Here is a 21,963-nt window from a genome sequence, read left to right on the forward strand (position 1 = left end):
TCTTTTTTTGGGGGGGGGGGGGGGGTCAGTAGCTCAGATAGAGTCTGTCTGTATTCCTGATTTCATGGTCCTGTTTTATCACTGTGCTGATCCACTGGACAGTTCATTACCTCTGTCAAATTGTTTGTATTTGTATTCATTTTGAATTTTTTTATAAAAAAAGATGGTGACTAGTGACAGCTAGTACTATAATAAAATACTTGTACTACAAAGGATTCCCCAACTGGCGGCCCACGGGCTGAATTTGGCCTGCGGTCAATTATGCCCCCCGACCATCCACTACCACCACAAATTAAATTGTCCCGCAGCTGAATCTAGTTGATGATCCCTGGCCCATGTGGCAGCCTGTATAGAGGTGTGTGTGTGTGTGTAGCTGTGTGTGTGTGTGTGTTATTAATAGCAGGGTGTGTGTGTGTGTGTGTGTATAGCAGTGTGTGTGTGTGTATATAGCAGGGTGTGTGTGTGTGTGTGTGTGTGTGTGTGTGTGTGTGTGTGTGTGTGTGTGACCCACTGGTTTGAGGTGTATAACAGAGCTGTTGGACATGACCGTGTGGTCTCCCTCCATCAGGTCCAGTTCACTGCGGTCGTCATGACTGCGGTCGTCATGACTGCGGTCGTCCTGTGCTGCTTCATTCAGACTGTTGACTGAGCTGCTCTGGGAGCTGATAGACATACTGGGGATGGACTGGTTACTGCCCACACTGTTCACTGTGTCTGTACGCCCTGCACCGTGCTCCACCTCCTAGACACGGAGAGAGACACACAGAGACAGACACACACACAGACACACACACAGAGACAGACACACACACAGACAGACACACAGAAAGACACACAGAGAGAGACACACACGGAGAGACACACAGAGAGAGACACACAGAGAGAGACACACAGAGAGAGACACACAGAGAGAGACACACAGAGAGAGACACACAGAGAGAGACACACACGGAGAGAGACACACACAGAGAGACACACACAGAGAGACACACACAGAGAGACAAGAGACGTAGGCAGATAGACAGAGATTGGTCAGATAGTGTGATAAGCGTCTGGTTAGAACTGATGGTATGGAGACTACAAATCACAACTGGAACAAGACCCTCACCCTAACCCCCCCCCCCCTCCCCTCCCCTCCCTGAACACACAGACCTCGTCTCCGTCCTGTGTCTCAGCCTGTGGTCCGTTGTGAGCTTCCTGGAACAGGATCTTCTTCATCTTACGGTACTGCAGGTTGTCCAGCTCTCTGACCGCCTCTTTGGTCCTCAGGATCAGATCCATCAGAACAGAGTCTGGACGCGCCCGCTGGACAAACACATGCTACAGGGGGAGGAGAGAGAGAGATGGAGAGAGAGTGTGAAGGAAGGAAGGAAGGAGAAAGGTGTTTAAGGAGAGGGTAGGTTATCTTGTTTATGTCGGGAGGGAAAAAATTGAAAGTGTTCTCACGTTCAGTAGATCGTCAGAGTGGGGTCTATCCTGGGGGATTTTCTGAAGGCAAGAATCAACAAAGTTTCTAAAGTAATCCGTCCTGCGAAGAGAGAGACCGGAAACGAGGGAGGAGGAAAAGAGGGGGGGGGGGATCAGGAAACGAGGGAGGAGGGAAAGGGGTGGAAAGAGGGGGAGAGATCAGGGGCAAGACAATTAAAGTAACAGTAAAATCCACCTATGATAGAAATGACAGCTAGTGGTACAACGCTATCTACTTATGAAAAGATATTGGGCTGTGTGTGTGTGTGTGTGTGTGTGTAACACTCACCAGTCTCTGGACTGCAGCGTAGGGCTCTCATTCTGCGCTATGTGGTACAAGGCACTCATAGCGTTCATATTAAACAGAGGAGGCTTCCTCTCCGCTGCACACAAGGAGACAGGAGGAGTTACACACACACACACACACACACACACACACACACACACACACACACACACACACACACACACACACACACACACACACACACACCAGGGTTTCCGTTAGGACAACATAACCGGGAAGATTTGAATGTACCAGACATCTATATGCATTCAGGTCCAAGAGTAGAAAGAGCCAGAAGGAAAGCTCCAACCTGGCGCAGCCAGCGCCATCAAACAAGGAATATTGGCCAAACGATTCCCATTTACGTGTCCTTAATTAAAAACAGCCTATAACAAATTACAAAGAAAAACACTAGGATTTTCAAATCTGAAAAACTTTATTGCTTATTGTTTCCTTGGTTTTTAACATTCCCCAAATAATAAAACTACCATCTCACGGAGATTTGTGCACTAAACGCATCAGGACATTGCATGCGTAGACGTATAGGGCTTAGGCTGTCCACAATTAATGATTCAAACACAAAAGGCCAGGGAGGTTTTTTCCAATGCCTCGCAAAGAAGCGCACCTATTGGTAGATGGGGTAAACATTTAAAAAGCAGATATTGAATATCCCTTTGAGCATGGTGAAGTTATTCATTATACTTTGGATGGTGTATCAATACACGCCGTCACTACAAAGATACAGGCGTCCTTCCTAACTCAGTTGCCAGAGAGGAAGGAAACTACTCAAAGATTTTACCATGAGGCCAATGGTAAGTTTAGTGCTAGGCATTTAGCGTTAATAATTCAGTCTCAACTGTTTTTTCAGGCGGCATCTGTAAGCGGCAGTATTGTCAAGAGGCGGTACTGTCATCGAAACAAAAGATGTTCTGCAGAGTTATTAAATGAAGGAAAAGAGAGGAAGGCTCCACACCACTCTGTCACTTGAGTATCTTTGTTATTTTCTAATGATCTAATTTTTCTCTTTTGAAGCTTTGGCGAGTATGTGTGTGTGTTTTCTATACCTGTTTGCTCCTCTCCCTGTAGGCTTCACAGACACGCCAACCCTTTTGGCTGCAACCCTTTAATTTAGTGTACCCTGCAAGCACAACCCATGTGGAGTTCCCAGTGTATACTTTTTGGCCCTGACAGACATGGATCACCCCAAAGAACCACTGCTACTCCAGCTGCTCTCTCCTCATCGGATGTGTTCTCTCATAGACCAAGAGCATCTGGTCGTGATGGTGGCACAGGGCTACTCATTTCTCTTAACTGGAGATCTCCTCTCACACCTGTCCATCTCCTCATTTGATTTCCATGTCGTCACTGTCACTTGTCCACTCAAACTTAACATTGTCGTCACCTATTGCCCACCAAGTGCCCTTGTAGAGATTGACACCTTGATAAGCTAATTTCCCTGACGATGGCTCACCACTCATTGTACCGGGCGACTTCAACCTCCAAACGCCAGACTTCAATTAATTTCTTTGCACTCCTTTCCTCTTTTTTCCTCACCCTTTCCACTCACAAGGCATTCAATACGCTTGACCTCATCTTTACTAGAGGCTGTTCTCCTACTAATCTCACTGTAACTCCCCTCCAGGTCTCTGTTCTCCTACTAATCTCACTGCAACAACCCTCCAGGTCTTCTTTTCGCTTTACACTAAGTCACTCAGCTCGGTCATATCCTCACATGGTCTCTCCTATCATTGCTATGGGGATGGACCTCTCCTCTTCTCTCTATACACCAAGTCACTCAGCTCTGTCATATCCTCACATGGTCTCTCCTATCATTGCTATGAGGATGACACTCAACTACTCTTCTCCTTCCCCCCTTCTGACACCCAGGTGGCGACACAAATCTCTGCATGCCTGGCAGACATCTCAGCTTGGATGTCAGCCCACCACCTCAAGCTCAACCAAATTGAGCTGCTCTTCCTCCCGGGAAAGTCCTGTCCGCTACAAGACCTCTCCATCATGGTTGACAACTCCAGTGTCCCCCACCCAGAGTGCAAAGAACCTTGGTGTGACCCTGGACAACACCCGATTGGTCTCTGCAAACATCAAAGCAGTGACTCGTTACTGCAGGTTCATGCTCTACATCATCCGTAGAATACAACCTTTCCTCACACAGTACCACTCTCCATTATTTTCAAGTATAGTGGTGGCTGCATCATGTTATGGGTATGCTTGTCATCGGCAAGGACTGGGGAGTTTTTCAGGATAAAGAGAAACTGAATGGAGCTAAGCACAGGCAAAATCCTAGAGGAAAATCTGGTTTAGTCTGCTTTCTACCAGACACTGGGAGCTGAATTCACCTTTCACCAGGACAATGACCTTAAAACACAAGGCCGAATCTACACTGGAGTTACTAAACAAGACGACAGTGAATGTTCCTGAGTGGCCGAGTTACAGTTTGACTTAAATCTACTTGAAAATCTATGGCAAGACCTGAAAATGGTTGTCTAGCAATGATCAACAACCAATTTGACAGAGATTGAAGAATTTTAAGAAGAATGGGAAAATATTGTACAATCCAGATGTGTAAAGCTCTTAGAGACTTACCAAGAAAGACTCACAGCTGTAAATCGCTGCTAAAGTACTGACTCAGGGGTATGAATACTCAGGCAAATGAGAAATGTATGCATTTCATTTTTCAATAAATCTGCAAAAAAAATCTGCAACTTTATCATTATGGGGTATTGTGTGTAGGATGGGTAAACGGAAAAATATATATATTTAATCCATATCCATTTAATCCAATTCCGGCTGTAACACAACAATATGTGGAATAAGGGGTGTGAATAGTTTCTGAAGACAGTTTAAGTCATTCTACTTCTATGATTCCAACAGTTCACCCAAGTGTTTTTACAAATCTCAATGTTTGGTAAAAATTTAATAAAAAAGCAGGACTAGCATCCACTGTATGATATTAATATTTAAAAAGGAAGAGAAACTTCGGCCTAGCCACGTAGAGCTAGAGAGAGATAGAAATAGATATGCCGGTGGTATGCTTACAGCAGTTCTTTATACCTTGTCAGATTGGCTACGGGCGTATGCTATACAGATATAAAATGTACAGAAGGAGGCTAATTTGTTAATTTTCCAATCAGAATATGTTTTTAATAAAAGACGATCATTATATTGTTAGATTATAAGAGTACCTCTGGTAGGCCTAAAAACATTCTACTTCAAGTTCAACTGAGTCAGTTGGAGCGCTGGTACACACAGCCTTCATATCATAGGCCTGCAGTAGCTAAAGCTTAAAGGGATACTTCAGGATTTTGGCAATAAGGCCTTTTTATCTATTTCCCCCTGAGTCAGATGAACTAGTGGATACTATTTTTATGTCTCTGTATCCAGTATGAAGGAAGTTAAGAGGTCGTTTCAAGAGCCAATGCTAACTAGCGTTATCGACCGTCAGTAGGCCTAATAACCACAAAAATATTTAAACTGACAATTTACTGTTAGTTCCCTTCAGTTGGTATAGCCTACATTATCATTCAGTTTAATTCTATTGGTTTCGTTTACCTCTGTAAACGCCTTCACGGCCGTATGGTTGTTGCTGAGGATCACTAGTAACAGTTGATCATATATATATAATATATATATTTTTAAAGACATGTAGGCTAATGAAATCCTTATGGAGCACAGACCAAGCAGTAACAGTTTGAACCCAACAAACGGCGTAACACTTGACCGTGTCGTCACCCAGTTCCATGGTTGGTGCAGGCAATAGACGAGGGTATAGCTTACTATTGTACAGGATTGAAGAACTGATAGTGGCCATTTTAACTTGTTATGGCTGCAGGGGGCGTATTGAAAAACTGGAAAATATGTGCAAATTTTCAAACGGCCTCTTAATCAATTTTTGCTCTTACAATATGCATATTGTTATTACTATTGGATAGAAAACAGTCTCTAGTTTCTAAAACCGTTTTAATTATTTCTCTAAGTGGAACAGAACTATTTTTACAGTCCATTTCCTATCCGGAAGTGAGATTTCCAAAAATCGATGTCGCTCTTCGAGCCCTTGTCTATAAAAGGGCATGTCACTTAGGACTGTAGAAACACGTCATACGCCTTCCTCTGTGTGTCATGCGGAAGTGAGAGTTGAAATCAGTTGATTATCTCGTCCTGTATTTGAACACAGCCTCTTTGATTGAGTGTTGCGCAGTTTATTTTTCTTTCTGGGCGCGAAGTAGCACCTGGACTCGGCTCCTGGAAAACACTCTGTAAAGGTGAATATGATCTCTGGCTTAGATTTTATTTGATACATGTCACAATATCATCCTAAAGTATGTTATTTCAATATACTTTAATTATATTATTGAAATGTTTTCTGGACTTTAGACGTGATGCGACGCAATAATTTTTTCAAGATGGAGAGGTTAGCGTCGCACTGCCAGTGTGCTTGCTAATTCAAGAGGGAAATTGTTCGTTCTGGATCGAAATAAAGACGTTTCTGAACAAAGGACCCCTTGGAGAACATTCTGATGGAAGATCCACAAAGATAAGGACCCAATTTGGGATGCTTTTTCATATATCTGTCGAACTGTGCTAACGCTACCGTTTGACTAGAATCAATGTTGCTGTGTGCTAGCTATTGTAGTAAGCTAATATAACGATATATTGTGTTTTCGCTGTAAAACACTTCAACAATCGGAAATATTGCCTGTATTCACAAGATATTTGTCTTTCATTAGCTATCCACCATATATTTGTCTGAAATGTTGTATGATGAGTAATTAGGTAGTTGACGTTGGTGTCTATTTTCTCTGGCTACTCCCGTGCGATTTCTGACTGTAGCTATGATGGTAGCAGTAATGTAAAACTGATTTATAGCTAAAATATGCAATTTTTTTGAACAAAACATAGATTTACTGTGTAACATGTTATAGGACTGTCATCTGAGGTAGTTTTTTCTAGGTTATTTAGGTTGGTTCTAGGTTAGTTAGGTTGGCTTGTGCATTCTACTTGCATCCTACTTGTGCTGTGAAAAATGTCTGTCCTCTTTTTTATTTGGTGGTGAGCTAACATAAATATATGTGGTGTTTTCTCTGTAAAACATTTAAAAAATCAATCGGACATGTTGGCTGGATTGACAAGATGTTTATCTTTCAAATGCTGTATTGGACTTGTTAATGTGTGAAAGTTAAATATTTAAAAAAAATAGATTTTGAATTTCGCGCCCTGCATTTGAGCTGGATGTTGTCATAGGTGTACCGGTGTCGGGCTGCAGCCATAACAGGTTTTAAGGTAAGGTAAAAAAATATATATAAAAAAAATTCTGAATGAATCAAACCACTGGTTTCTTTTGTGTGTAAAGGCTCTCCAAATCTGTTATTTATGATTCATAAATACTTTCCGAACCCCTCAAAAAATATACAAAATCTGACTTTTTTTTTTTTTTTTTTTAAATCTACCAATTGGTGCTGAAAAAGAAGATTATGCATGTACTTAGATGGCTTTCTTTTCATTGATTCCTAATGTTCTGAACCCGTTTTCTACATATATCTAGTGAGTCGATCGACAAAACTCTAACTAAAAAGAAAGGTACATGATATTTAAAAGGGATGTCTTCAGATAAAATGTTCCTAAATACCCTATTGAATGAAAAGTCTGCGAGAAAATCTGTTGGCCAGCAAGTGGGAAGGTTTTCAAATGACATTTATTCAAAGCATGCAAAGTAGCCACACCTGCAGAGCGCGTTAGGCGACTGAATAAGGTAAGCCTGAATACCAAATACTGAGAAGTGCGTAGGAAAGGCGTACATTTCCTTGAGTCTGAAATCGGGCCCTATTGGCACAGGCACTTTTCTCCAACTTTCGTTTTACTTCAATGAAAAAGGCCAACAGTAACGTAGACCACGGATTCTCTCTCCCCACAGCAGCAAGGCAGCGTGCAAGGAGTGACAGAATGGTGCTGAAAATCGGGGTGTACGACAGGCAGCCTAATCAGCTATTTTTTTTCTTCTCCCAGACAATTTGGCCGGCTACAATTTTAATTAAAAATGTTTTTTTAAAGAAAATACATTTTTAAATATTACATAAAAAAAAAAAAAAAAAAATCATGTATTAATTGCCAAAAGCTGGCAATTACTGGCTAACAAAAACCCTAATACACACAGTGTGTTAAACATATAAACAATGGAAAACCCACCCACCCACCTACCTAGTTCTACACAGGTGATCCCAAGGGACCAGACATCCACCTTTCCGTCATACTGGCCCTCGTCCATGGCCAAGATCACCTCTGGGGCCATCCTGCAGAAAGGGGGGAGGTGGCGGGGGGGGGATCAATTACAATCATTGAACATTTTGCATAATGGAACAGGTAGAATTAAAAACTGTCATGTGGTCAAAGCTTGCCGTCTGGTAGACCCCCATGACTGTCTGTCTCTGCTGTCCCTCACCAATATGGCGTCCCCACGAAGGAGTTGGCTGGGGAAGCGATGGAGGCGGAGCCAAAGTCAGCAAGCTTGACCTGCCCTGGCTCCGTCAGTAGGATGTTACCTGCTTTGATGTCTCTGGGGGGGAGGGAGTGGGATAGAGAGAGGTGGGAGGGAGGGAGGGGGATAGAGGGAGGGAGTGGGTGGGATAGAGAGAGGTGGGAGGGAGGGAGGGAGGGAGTGGGATAGAGAGAGGTGGGAGGGAGGGAGGGAGGGAGATAGAGAGAGGTGGGAGGGAGGGAGGGAGGGAGGTGGGAGGGAGGGAGGGAGTGGGATAGAGAGAGGTGGGAGAGGTGGGAGGGAGGGAGGGAGTGGGATAGATAGAGAGAGAGAGGTGGGAGGGAGGGAGGGAGGGGGATAGAGAGAGGTGGGAGGGAGGGAGGGAGTGGGATAGAGAGAGGTGGGAGGGAGGGAGGGAGTGGGATAGAGAGAGGTGGGAGGGAGGGAGTGGGATAGATAGAGAGAGAGAGGTGGGAGGGAGGGAGTGGGATAGATAGAGAGAGAGAGGTGGGAGGGATAGAGAGAGAGAGCGAGAGAGAGGTGGGAGGGAGGGAGGGATAGAGAGAGAGAGAGGTGGGAGGGAGGGATAGAGAGAGAGAGGTGGGAGGGAGGGATAGAGAGAGAGAGAGGTGGGAGGGAGGGATAGAGAGAGAGAGAGATGGGAGGGATAGATAGAGAGAGAGGTGGGAGGGATAGATAGAGAGAGAGGTGGGAGGGATAGATAGAGAGAGAGGTGGGAGGGATAGATAGAGAGAGAGGTGGGAGGGAGAAAGAGAGAGAGGGATAGAGAGAGGTGGGAGGGAGAAAGAGAGAGATAGATAGAGAGAGGTGGGAGGGAGAAAGAGAGATAGATAGAGAGAGAGAGGTGGGAGGGAGAAAGAGAGAGATAGATAGAGAGAGAACTGGGTTAGTAGGTGTGATGTAATCACCATCCTTCAAACTGTCAAGTAAACCCTCACCTGTGAATCATGTTGTGGGAGTGAAGGTAGGCTAAACCCTGCAAAGCACCATGGGTAATGGCAGCGATCTCCATTTCCTGAAGAGGCTTTTTATGAACTATAGGTGAGAGAATATTTCAGAAAACATTTGCTAAGAATTAAACAAGTTGAGCGTAACGCCATCAAAACACACAGTCTAAGTTGACGACTTGATGCAGTAGAATACATGTCCAATAGAACAGCTGTTGTTTAAAAAAGAAAAATGTCTTACCTTCTAGAACATCAGAGGCTGAACCCAGACAGTACTCCATCACTAACTGGACACACAGAGAGAACACAGAACACAGAACAAAGAGAACACAGAACACAGACAACACAGAACACAGACAACACAGAACACAGACAACACAGAACACAGACAACACAGAACACAGACAACACAGAACACAGACAACACAGAACACAGACAACACAGAACACAGACAACACACAGAACACAGAACACAGAACACAGACACAGAACACAGACAACACAGACAACACAGAACACAGACAACACACAGAACACAGACAACACAGAACACAGACAACACACAGAACACAGACAACACACAGAACACAGACAACACAACACAGAACACAGACACAGAACACAGAACACATTACGATAACAGAACATTAAGAGAAAGGGGCTAAGAAAGTGCGCGTGAGCTATTGTGTGTGTTCTAGGTAGTAGTCCTCCAAAGTCCAGTGTGTGTGTGTGTGTGTGTCTTACCCATGCTGTGTTTTCTCGTAGGTAGCAGCCCTTGTACTCTATACTGTTGGGATGTTGAATCGTCTGGAGAAACTTCACCTCTTTTATGATGTCCTGCCATTTCTGTGTGTGTTTGTGAGAGAGAATTAAGATGTTTTATTTAACATTTATTTTTTAAAAAGGGAACACATCTTTTTCCAATAATTATATATTGTATAATACAATATGAACATACATATTATATAAATATACATATAAAAATGCAAAAACACAGTCATGGGAAGCACAAATAAAACATCACAAATCACCCAGAAAAACAGTTTCATTCCTCCACAAGTAAGTCCCCAGTCAACGATTTAAATTTCCTGAACGGCATCACAACATCAAGATGAAATCTATTTTGAATTTTGTTCCAGCAATACGGTGCATTCAAACTAAAAGCAGATTTACCTAGCTTGGTGTAGACACTAGGAACCTCAAGAAGTAACCAACCCTGTGAACGGGTTAACCAACCCTGGGAACGGGTTAACCAACCCTGGGAACGGGTTAACCAACCCTGTGAACGGGTTAACCAACCCTGGGAACGGGTTAACCAACCCTGGGAACGGGTTAACCAACCCTGTGAACGGGTTAACCAACCCTGTGAACGGGTTAACCAATCCTGGGAACGGGTTAACCAATCCTGTGAACGGGTTAACCAACCCTGGGAACGGGTTAACCAACCCTGTGAACGGGTTAACCAACCCAGGTGTCTATACTTCAACAGCAAAGTTAAATATTTTTTATTTAACCTTTGTTCTTAACTGACTTGCCTAGTAAAATGAATTCTTATTTTACAATGACGGCCTACCTCGGCCAAACCCCTCCCTTAACCGGACGCTGGGCCAATTGTGTGCCGCCCTATGGGACTCCCGATCACGGCCGGTTGTGGTACAGCCCGGGATCGAACCAGGGTCTGTTGTGATGCATCTAGCACTGACATGCAGAGCCTTAGACCGCTGCGCCACTCGGGAGCCCTAGATAAGACTGAGGTTTATGAAGTAGGGCCTTGTAAACAAGGAGTAAATGTAGAGATCTAGCGAAGCCTAGCCAACCTTCTGATACATGACGGGTATCAAAACTGTCACCTGTAACAAAACAAAGGGCATTATGGGAGATGGAATCCCAAAGGTTTAAGAGTAGTAGCAGCTGCACTTTGATAAATAATAAATCACCATAAATCAGGAACCGATTAAAAGGTTGACTGAATAATCTGCTTCCTGCTGCTTAGAGAAAGACACCATCTGTTTCTGTAGAAGAAGACAACTTTAAATCTTAGCTTCTTAACCAGATCATCTAGATGTTTTTTAAAATATCAAATCAATATCCAAATGCCTCAGTATTTATATACGGGAAGAAGTTCGATTGGAGAACCATCTAACGAGCGAACATGTAGTGCATATGAAACATTCTTACGAGAGTTTAAAAACATGTATTTTGTTCTGCCCGTATTCAGCATACGTTTTAAAAATCAGCAAAGGACTTCTGTATAGCTTTAAAATCTGACTGTAGTTTTGATACAGTTTTAAAAATCAGCAAAGGACTTCTGTACAGCTTTAAAATCTGACTGTAGTTTTGATATAGTTTTAAAAATCAGCAAAGGACTTCTGTACAGCTTTAAAATCTGACTGTAGTTTTGATACAGTTTTAAAAATCAGCATACGTTTTAAAAATCAGCAAAGGACTTCTGTATAGCTTTAAAATCTGACTGTAGTTTTGATACAGTTTTAAAAATCAGCATACGTTTTAAAAATCAGCAAAGGACTTCTGTATATAGTTGACCAGATCAACAGCATTCATAATAGTATCATCCACATATAGATAACGTTTACAATTTGTAACAGATTGGTCAATAGTGTTTATATAAAACAGTGAAGAGAACAGGTCCTATAACGGACCCCTGTGGTACACCTATATGTACTTTCTGAGAAATTCTGACTTATAACCCCGTCAATCTCACGACGGCCTGAGTTCTTTCACTATGATAATGATGAAACCGTGAACGGGGGGGGGGGGGTCAGAACCCAGGCCTATCGAGGACAACTTTAAAACTGCATGATCAACAGTATCAAAAGCTTTTGACAAGTCCACAAACAAAGCAGCACATTTTTATTTTAGGGTTTAAAGTGTTAAAAATAGAATAGAGTTCCACACTCTACATATATAGTCATTGATTGGGTAAATCACCAACGTTTTCAGGCATCACTGTGCCTTTTTTTAACACCTTTATTTAACTAGGCAAATCAGTTAAGACCAAATTCTTATTTTCAATGACGGTCTACCAAAAGGGAAAAAGGCCTCCTGTAGGAACAGTAGGTTAATAACTGCCTTGTTCAGGGGCAGAACGACAGACTTTTACCTTGTCAGCTCGGGGATTCGATCTCGCAACCTTCCGGTTACTAGTCCACAGCTCTAACCACTAGGCTACCTGCCAAGCTCTAACCGCTAGGCTAGCTGCCACCTGCCAAGCTCTAACCGCTAGGCTACCTGCCAAGCTCTAACCGCTAGGCTAGCTGCCACCTGCCAAGCTCTAACCGCTAGGCTACCTGCCAAGCTCTAACCGCTAGGCTACCTGCCACCTGCCAAGCTCTAACCGCTAGGCTACCTGCCAAGCTCTAACCGCTAGGCTACCTGCCGCCCCTCCACTCTAACCACTAGGCTACCTGCCGCCCCTACACTCTAACCACTAGGCTACCTGCCGCCCCTACACTCTAACCACTAGACTACCTGCCGCCCCTACACTCTAACCACTAGGCTACCTGCCGCCCCTCCACTCTAACCACTAGGCTACCTGCCGCCCCTCCACTCTAACCACTAGGCTACCTGCCACCTGCCAAGCTCTAACCACTAGGCTACTAACCACTAGGCTACCTGCCCCCCTACACTCTAACCACTAGGCTACCTGCCACCTGCCAAGCTCTAACCACTAGGCTACTAACCACTAGGCTACCTGCCCCCCTACACTCTAACCACTAGGCTACCTGCCACCTGCCAAGCTCTAACCACTAGACTACCTGCCGCCCTACACTCTAACCACTAGGCTACCTGCCCCCCTACACTCTAACCACTAGGCTACCTGCCGCCCCTACACTCTAACCACTAGGCTACCTGCCGCCCCTCCACTCTAACCACTAGGCTACCTGCCGCCCCTCCACTCTAACCACTAGGCTACCTGCCGCCCCTCCACTCTAACCACTAGGCTACCTGCCACCTGCCAAGCTCTAACCACTAGGCTACTAACCACTAGGCTACCTGCCCCCCTACACTCTAACCACTAGGCTACCTGCCACCTGCCAAGCTCTAACCACTAGGCTACCTGCCCCCCTACACTCTAACCACTAGGCTACCTGCCACCTGCCAAGCTCTAACCACTAGACTACCTGCCGCCCTACACTCTAACCACTAGGCTACCTGCCGCCCCTACACTCTAACCACTAGGCTACCTGCCGCCCCTACACTCTAACCACTAGGCTACCTGCCGCCCCTACACTCTAACCACTAGGCTACCTGCCGCCCCTACACTCTAACCACTAGGCTACCTGCCGCCCCTACACTCTAACCACTAGGCTACCTGCCGCCCCTACACTCTAACCACTAGGCTACCTGCCGCCCCTACACTCTAACCACTAGGCTACCTGCCGCCCCTACACTCTAACCACTAGGCTACCTGCCGCCCCTACACTCTAACCACTAGGCTACCTGCCGCCCCTACACTCTAACCACTAGGCTACCTGCCGCCCCTACACTCTAACCACTAGGCTACCTGCCGCCCCTACACTCTAACCACTAGGCTACCTGCCGCCCCTACACTCTAACCACTAGGCTACCTGCCGCCCCTACACTCTAACCACTAGGCTACCTGCCGCCCCTACACTCTAACCACTAGGCTACCTGCCGCCCCTACACTCTAACCACTAGGCTACCTGCCGCCCCTACACTCTAACCACTAGGCTACCTGCCGCCCCTACACTCTAACCACTAGGCTACCTGCCGCCCCTACACTCTAACCACTAGGCTACCTGCCGCCCCTACACTCTAACCACTAGGCTACCTGCCGCCCCTACACTCTAACCACTAGGCTACCTGCCGCCCCTACACTCTAACCACTAGGCTACCTGCCGCCCCTACACTCTAACCACTAGGCTACCTGCCGCCCCTACACTCTAACCACTAGGCTACCTGCCGCCCCTACACTCTAACCACTAGGCTACCTGCCGCCCCTACACTCTAACCACTAGGCTACCTGCCGCCCCTACACTCTAACCACTAGGCTACCTGCCGCCCCTACACTCTAACCACTAGGCTACCTGCCGCCCCTACACTCTAACCACTAGGCTACCTGCCACCTCTACACTCTAACCACTAGGCTACCTGCCACCTCTACACTCTAACCACTAGGCTACCTGCCGCCTCTACACTCTAACCACTAGGCTACCTGCCGCCTCTACACTCTAACCACTAGGCTACCTGCCACCTCTACACTCTAACCACTAGGCTACCTGCCACCTCTACACTCTAACCACTAGGCTACCTGCCGCCCCTACACTCTAACCACTAGGCTACCTGCCACCTCTACACTCTAACCACTAGACTACCTGCCGCCCTACACTCTAACCACTAGGCTACCTGCCGCCCCTCCACTCTAACCACTAGGCTACCTGCCGCCCCTCCACTCTAACCACTAGGCTACCTGCCGCCCCTCCACTCTAACCACTAGGCTACCTGCCACCTGCCAAGCTCTAACCACTAGGCTACTAACCACTAGGCTACCTGCCCCCCTACACTCTAACCACTAGGCTACCTGCCACCTGCCAAGCTCTAACCACTAGGCTACCTGCCCCCCTACACTCTAACCACTAGGCTACCTGCCACCTGCCAAGCTCTAACCACTAGACTACCTGCCGCCCTACACTCTAACCACTAGGCTACCTGCCGCCCCTACACTCTAACCACTAGGCTACCTGCCGCCCCTACACTCTAACCACTAGGCTACCTGCCGCCCCTACACTCTAACCACTAGGCTACCTGCCGCCCCTACACTCTAACCACTAGGCTACCTGCCGCCCCTACACTCTAACCACTAGGCTACCTGCCGCCCCTACACTCTAACCACTAGGCTACCTGCCGCCCCTACACTCTAACCACTAGGCTACCTGCCGCCCCTACACTCTAACCACTAGGCTACCTGCCGCCCCTACACTCTAACCACTAGGCTACCTGCCGCCCCTACACTCTAACCACTAGGCTACCTGCCGCCCCTCCACTCTAACCACTAGGCTACCTGCCGCCCCTCCACTCTAACCACTAGGCTACCTGCCGCCCCTCCACTCTAACCACTAGGCTACCTGCCGCCCCTCCACTCTAACCACTAGGCTACCTGCCGCCCCTCCACTCTAACCACTAGGCTACCTGCCGCCCCTCCACTCTAACCACTAGGCTACCTGCCGCCCCTACACTCTAACCACTAGGCTACCTGCCGCCCCTACACTCTAACCACTAGGCTACCTGCCGCCCCTACACTCTAACCACTAGGCTACCTGCCGCCCCTACACTCTAACCACTAGGCTACCTGCCGCCCCTACACTCTAACCACTAGGCTACCTGCCGCCCCTACACTCTAACCACTAGGCTACCTGCCGCCCCTACACTCTAACCACTAGGCTACCTGCCGCCCCTACACTCTAACCACTAGGCTACCTGCCGCCCCTACACTCTAACCACTAGGCTACCTGCCGCCCCTACACTCTAACCACTAGGCTACCTGCCGCCCCTACACTCTAACCACTAGGCTACCTGCCGCCCCTACACTCTAACCACTAGGCTACCTGCCGCCCCTACACTCTAACCACTAGGCTACCTGCCGCCCCTACACTCTAACCACTAGGCTACCTGCCGCCCCTACACTCTAACCACTAGGCTACCTGCCGCCCCTACACTCTAACCACTAGGCTACCTGCCGCCCCTACACTCTAACCACTAGGCTACCTGCCGCCCCTACACTCTAACCACTAGGCTACCTGCCGCCCCTACACTCTAACCACTAGGCTACCTGCCGCCCCTACACTCTAACCACTAGGCTACCTGCCACCTCTACACTCTAACCACTAGGCTACCTGCCACCTCTACACTCTAACCACTAGGCTACCTGCCACCTCTACACTCTAACCACTAGGCTACCTGCCACCTCTACACTCTAACCACTAGGCTACCTGCCCCCCTACACTCTAACCACTAGGCTACCTGCCCCCCTCCACTCTAACCACTAGGCTACTAACCACTAGGCTACCTGCCCCCCTCCACTCTAACCACTAGGCTACCTGCCCCCCTCCACTCTAACCACTAGGCTACTAACCACTAGGCTACCTGCCCCCCTACACTCTAACCACTAGGCTACCTGCCGCCCCTACACTCTAACCACTAGGCTACCTGCCGCCCCTACACTCTAACCACTAGGCTACCTGCCGCCCCTACACTCTAACCACTAGGCTACCTGCCGCCCCTACACTCTAACCACTAGGCTACCTGCCGCCCCTACACTCTAACCACTAGGCTACCTGCCGCCCCTACACTCTAACCACTAGGCTACCTGCCGCCCCTACACTCTAACCACTAGGCTACCTGCCGCCCCTACACTCTAACCACTAGGCTACCTGCCGCCCCTACACTCTAACCACTAGGCTACCTGCCGCCCCTCCACTCTAACCACTAGGCTACCTGCCGCCCCTCCACTCTAACCACTAGGCTACCTGCCGCCCCTCCACTCTAACCACTAGGCTACCTGCCGCCCCTCCACTCTAACCACTAGGCTACCTGCCGCCCCTCCACTCTAACCACTAGGCTACCTGCCGCCCCTACACTCTAACCACTAGGCTACCTGCCGCCCCTACACTCTAACCACTAGGCTACCTGCCGCCCCTACACTCTAACCACTAGGCTACCTGCCGCCCCTACACTCTAACCACTAGGCTACCTGCCGCCCCTACACTCTAACCACTAGGCTACCTGCCGCCCCTACACTCTAACCACTAGGCTACCTGCCGCCCCTACACTCTAACCACTAGGCTACCTGCCGCCCCTACACTCTAACCACTAGGCTACCTGCCGCCCCTACACTCTAACCACTAGGCTACCTGCCGCCCCTACACTCTAACCACTAGGCTACCTGCCGCCCCTACACTCTAACCACTAGGCTACCTGCCGCCCCTACACTCTAACCACTAGGCTACCTGCCGCCCCTACACTCTAACCACTAGGCTACCTGCCGCCCCTACACTCTAACCACTAGGCTACCTGCCGCCCCTACACTCTAACCACTAGGCTACCTGCCGCCCCTACACTCTAACCACTAGGCTACCTGCCGCCCCTACACTCTAACCACTAGGCTACCTGCCGCCCCTACACTCTAACCACTAGGCTACCTGCCGCCCCTACACTCTAACCACTAGGCTACCTGCCGCCCCTACACTCTAACCACTAGGCTACCTGCCGCCCCTACACTCTAACCACTAGGCTACCTGCCACCTCTACACTCTAACCACTAGGCTACCTGCCACCTCTACACTCTAACCACTAGGCTACCTGCCACCTCTACACTCTAACCACTAGGCTACCTGCCACCTCTACACTCTAACCACTAGGCTACCTGCCCCCCTACACTCTAACCACTAGGCTACCTGCCCCCCTCCACTCTAACCACTAGGCTACTAACCACTAGGCTACCTGCCCCCCTCCACTCTAACCACTAGGCTACCTGCCCCCCTCCACTCTAACCACTAGGCTACTAACCACTAGGCTACCTGCCCCCCTACACTCTAACCACTAGGCTACCTGCCGCCCCTACACTCTAACCACTAGGCTACCTGCCCCCCTCCACTCTAACCACTAGGCTACTAACCACTAGGCTACCTGCCCCCCTACACTCTAACCACTAGGCTACCTGCCCCCCTACACTCTAACCACTAGGCTACCTGCCCCCCTACACTCTAACCACTAGGCTACCTGCCCCCCTACACTCTAACCACTAGGCTACCTGCCCCCCTCCACTCTAACCACTAGGCTACCTGCCCCCCTCCACTCTAACCACTAGGCTACCTGCCCCCCTCCACTCTAACCACTAGGCTACCTGCCCCCCTACACTCTAACCACTAGGCTACCTGCCCCCCTCCACTCTAACCACTAGGCTACTAACCACTAGGCTACCTGCCCCCCTACACTCTAACCACTAGGCTACCTGCCCCCCTACACTCTAACCACTAGGCTACCTGCCCCCCTACACTCTAACCACTAGGCTACCTGCCCCCCTACACTCTAACCACTAGGCTACCTGCCCCCCTCCACTCTAACCACTAGGCTACCTGCCCCCCTCCACTCTAACCACTAGGCTACCTGCCCCCCTCCACTCTAACCACTAGGCTACCTGCCCCCCTCCACTCTAACCACTAGGCTACCTGCCCCCCTCCACTCTAACCACTAGGCTACCTGCCCCCCTCCACTCTAACCACTAGGCTACCTGCCCCCCTCCACTCTAACCACTAGGCTACCTGCCCCCCTCCACTCTAACCACTAGGCTACCTGCCCCCCTCCACTCTAACCACTAGGCTACCTGCCGCCCCTACACTCTAACCACTAGGCTACCTGCCACCCCTAACACAGTTACAACAAAAGTGGTTGCTGTAATAGTGCTATGACCAAACCAGATTGGTTTACATTCAAAATACATTTCTCAGATTTAAAAAAAGACCGAAGTTGTACATTTACCAAGGATTCTATAATCTTAGCTAGACAAGGAAGCCTTGAAATGGGGTGATAATTATTGAGAAAGAAAATAAGAGAATGAAGAGAGATTGAAGAGAGTAAAAGAGCAGGGGAAAAGGAGAGAGAAAAGAGAGGAGAGAGAGGTGGGAGAGAGAGAGAGAGTATTAAAGAATAAAGAAGCAGACTGCTGTGCAATTATTTCTGTGGAGACATTGGTTCTTTAAATCAACCAACATCCCTGGGTAAATCAACCTACAGAGTGAACACCTAGCCCACTCCGAATGAACACCATCTAAAGACAACATTGTAGGTCTCCTTCAAAAAAAACGAATGATCTCATGTTCCCGTCTGCCTCGGTCTCCTGGTGGGCGACTCTCATCGTACACAGATTAGGTCTTAATCCGACTACAGCTAATCTGACATTACGAGCAAGAAGCACGGCGATAGTGAGAGTGTGAGAGAGCCGTGGGGTGACCTTGGAGTGTGAGACAATGTGTGTGTGCTTTAACTAAATCATTTCTCAAGTGGACTGAGACTTCTGTTTCTGTTGTCCCTGATCAAATAAAGGTAATAAATATAGTACATCGTGTGTCGTAGTCTGTCTCACCTCGTTGGACTGCTTCCCACTATAAGACATCTTCTTGATGGCCACCACCTCTGTAGATCGTAAATCCCGCGCCTTACACACAGAGAACACAGGTGGGACAATTACAGGTGGAACAGGAGGACTATTACAGGTGGAACAGGACGACTATTACAGGTGGGACAGGAGGACTATTACAGGTGGAACAGGATGACTATTACAGGTGGGACAGGAGGACTATTACAGGTGGAACAGGATGACTATTACAGGTGGGACAGGAGGACTATTACAGGTGGAACAGGAGGACTATTACAGGTGGAACAGGATGACTATTACAGGATGACTATTACAGGTGGAACAGGAGGACTATTACAGGTGGAACAGGATGACTATTACAGGTGGGACAGGAGGACTATTACAGGATGACTATTACAGGTGGAACAGGAGGACTATTACAGGTGGAACAGGATGACTATTACAGGTGGGACAGGAGGACTATTACAGGTGGAACAGGAGGACTATTACAGGTGGAACAGGATGACTATTACAGGATGACTATTACAGGTGGAACAGGAGGACTATTACAGGTGGAACAGGACGACTATTACAGGTGGGACAGGAGGACTATTACAGGATGACTATTACAGGTGGAACAGGAGGACTATTACAGGTGGAACAGGATGACTATTACAGGTGGGACAGGAGGACTATTACAGGTGGAACAGGAGGACTATTACAGGTGGAACAGGAGGACTATTACAGGATGACTATTACAGGTGGAACAGGAGGACTATTACAGGTGGAACAGGATGACTATTACAGGTGGGACAGGAGGACTATTACAGGTGGGACAGGAGGACTATTACAGGAGGGACAGGAGGACTATTATTACAGGAGGACTATTACAGGTGGGACAGGAGAACTATTATTACAGGATGACTATTACAGGTGGGACAGGAGAACTATTATTACAGGATGACTAGTACAGGTGGGACAGGAGGCCTATTACAGGTGGGACAGGAGGCCTATTACAGGTGGGACAGGAGGACTATTACAGGTGGGACAGGAGGACTATTACAGGTGGGACAGGAGGACTATTACAGATAGAACTATTACAGGTGGGACAGGAGGACTATTACAGGTGGGACAGGATTACTATTACAGGAGGACTATTACAGATGGGACAGGAGGACTATTACAGGTGGGACAGGAGGGCTATTACAGGTGGGACAGGAGGACTATTACAGGTGGGACAGGAGGACTATTACAGGTGGGACAGGGTGACTATTACAGGTGGGACAGGGTGACTATTACAGGTGGGACAGGGTGACTATTACAGGTGGGACAGGAGGACTATTACAGGTGGGACAGGAGGACTATTACAGGTGGGACAGGAGGACTATTACAGGTGGGACAGGAGGACTATTACAGGTGGGACAGGAGGACTATTACAGGTGGGACAGGAGGACTATTACAGGTGGGACAGGAGGACTATTACAGATAGAACAGGAGGACTATTACAGATAGAACAGGAGAACTATTACAGGTGGGACAGGATGACTATTACAGGAGGACTATTACAGGTGGAACAGGAGGACTATTACAGGTGGGACAGGAGGACTATTACAGGTGGGACTATTACAGGTGGGACAGGAGGCCTATTAAAGGTGGGACAGGATGACTATTACAGGTGGGACAGGATGACTATTACAGGAGGACTATTACAGGTGGGACAGGATGACTATTACAGGTGGGACAGGATGACTATTACAGGAGGACTATTACAGGTGGGACAGGAGGCCTATTACAGGTGGGACAGGGTGACTATTACAGGTGGGACAGGAGAACTATTACAGGATGACTATTACAGGTGGAACAGGAGGACTATTAAAGGTGGAACAGGAGGACTATTACAGGTGGAACAGGAGGACTATTACAGGTGGAACAGGAGGACTATTACAGGTGGGACAGGAGGACTATTACAGGAGGACTATTACAGGTGGGACAGGAGGCCTATTACAGGTGGGACAGGATGACTATTACAGGTGGGACAGGATGATTATTACAGGTGGGACAGGATGACTATTACAGGTGGGACAGGAGGACTATTACAGGAGGACTATTACAGGTGGGACAGGAGGACTATTACAGGTGGGACAGGATGACTATTACAGGAGGGACAGGATGACTATTACAGGAGGGACAGGATGACTATTACAGGAGGACTATTACAGGTGGGACAGGAGGACTATTACAGGTGGGACAGGATGACTATTACAGGTGGGACAGGATGACTATTACAGGTGGGACAGGATGACTATTACAGGTGGGACAGGATGACTATTACAGGTGGGACAGGATGACTATTACAGGTGGGACAGGATGACTATTACAGGTGGGACAGGAGGACTATTACAGGAGGACTATTACAGGTGGAACAGGAGGACTATTACAGGAGGACTATTACAGGTGGGACAGGAGGACTATTACAGGTGGGACAGGATGACTATTACAGGTGGGACAGGATGACTATTACAGGTGGGACAGGATGACTATTACAGGTGGGACAGGATGACTATTACAGGAGGACTATTACAGGTGGGACAGGAGGACTATTACAGGAGGACTATTACAGGTGGGACAGGAGGACTA

At 48.0% G+C, this 21,963-nt stretch overlaps 1 protein-coding gene across 3 annotated transcripts in view; it reads right to left on the reverse strand.

The window, feature by feature from the left end:
* Positions 1-21,963, reverse strand: part of LOC139537910 (serine/threonine-protein kinase TAO1-B-like) — a 70,651-nt gene that overhangs the window by 22,828 nt on the left and 25,860 nt on the right. For all 3 annotated transcript variants that reach the window (XR_011667618.1, XM_071339794.1, XM_071339796.1), the window contains 10 exons: positions 19,336-19,407; positions 9,957-10,058; positions 9,453-9,498; positions 9,203-9,299; positions 8,208-8,321; positions 7,967-8,058; positions 1,757-1,850; positions 1,447-1,528; positions 1,153-1,320; positions 512-742 (listed from right to left, as the gene is read on the reverse strand). Coding sequence is in view for 2 of the 3 variants with exons in the window: in XM_071339794.1 (XP_071195895.1) it covers positions 512-742; positions 1,153-1,320; positions 1,447-1,528; positions 1,757-1,850; positions 7,967-8,058; positions 8,208-8,321; positions 9,203-9,299; positions 9,453-9,498; positions 9,957-10,058; positions 19,336-19,407 (1,098 nt within the window). In the remaining variant the exon portion in view is untranslated. The remainder of the gene's footprint in view (positions 1-511; positions 743-1,152; positions 1,321-1,446; positions 1,529-1,756; positions 1,851-7,966; positions 8,059-8,207; positions 8,322-9,202; positions 9,300-9,452; positions 9,499-9,956; positions 10,059-19,335; positions 19,408-21,963) is intronic.

This window comes from Salvelinus alpinus, chromosome 13 (assembly GCF_045679555.1).
Source record: "Salvelinus alpinus chromosome 13, SLU_Salpinus.1, whole genome shotgun sequence".
In the NCBI taxonomy this organism is placed as follows: domain Eukaryota; kingdom Metazoa; phylum Chordata; class Actinopteri; order Salmoniformes; family Salmonidae; genus Salvelinus; species Salvelinus alpinus.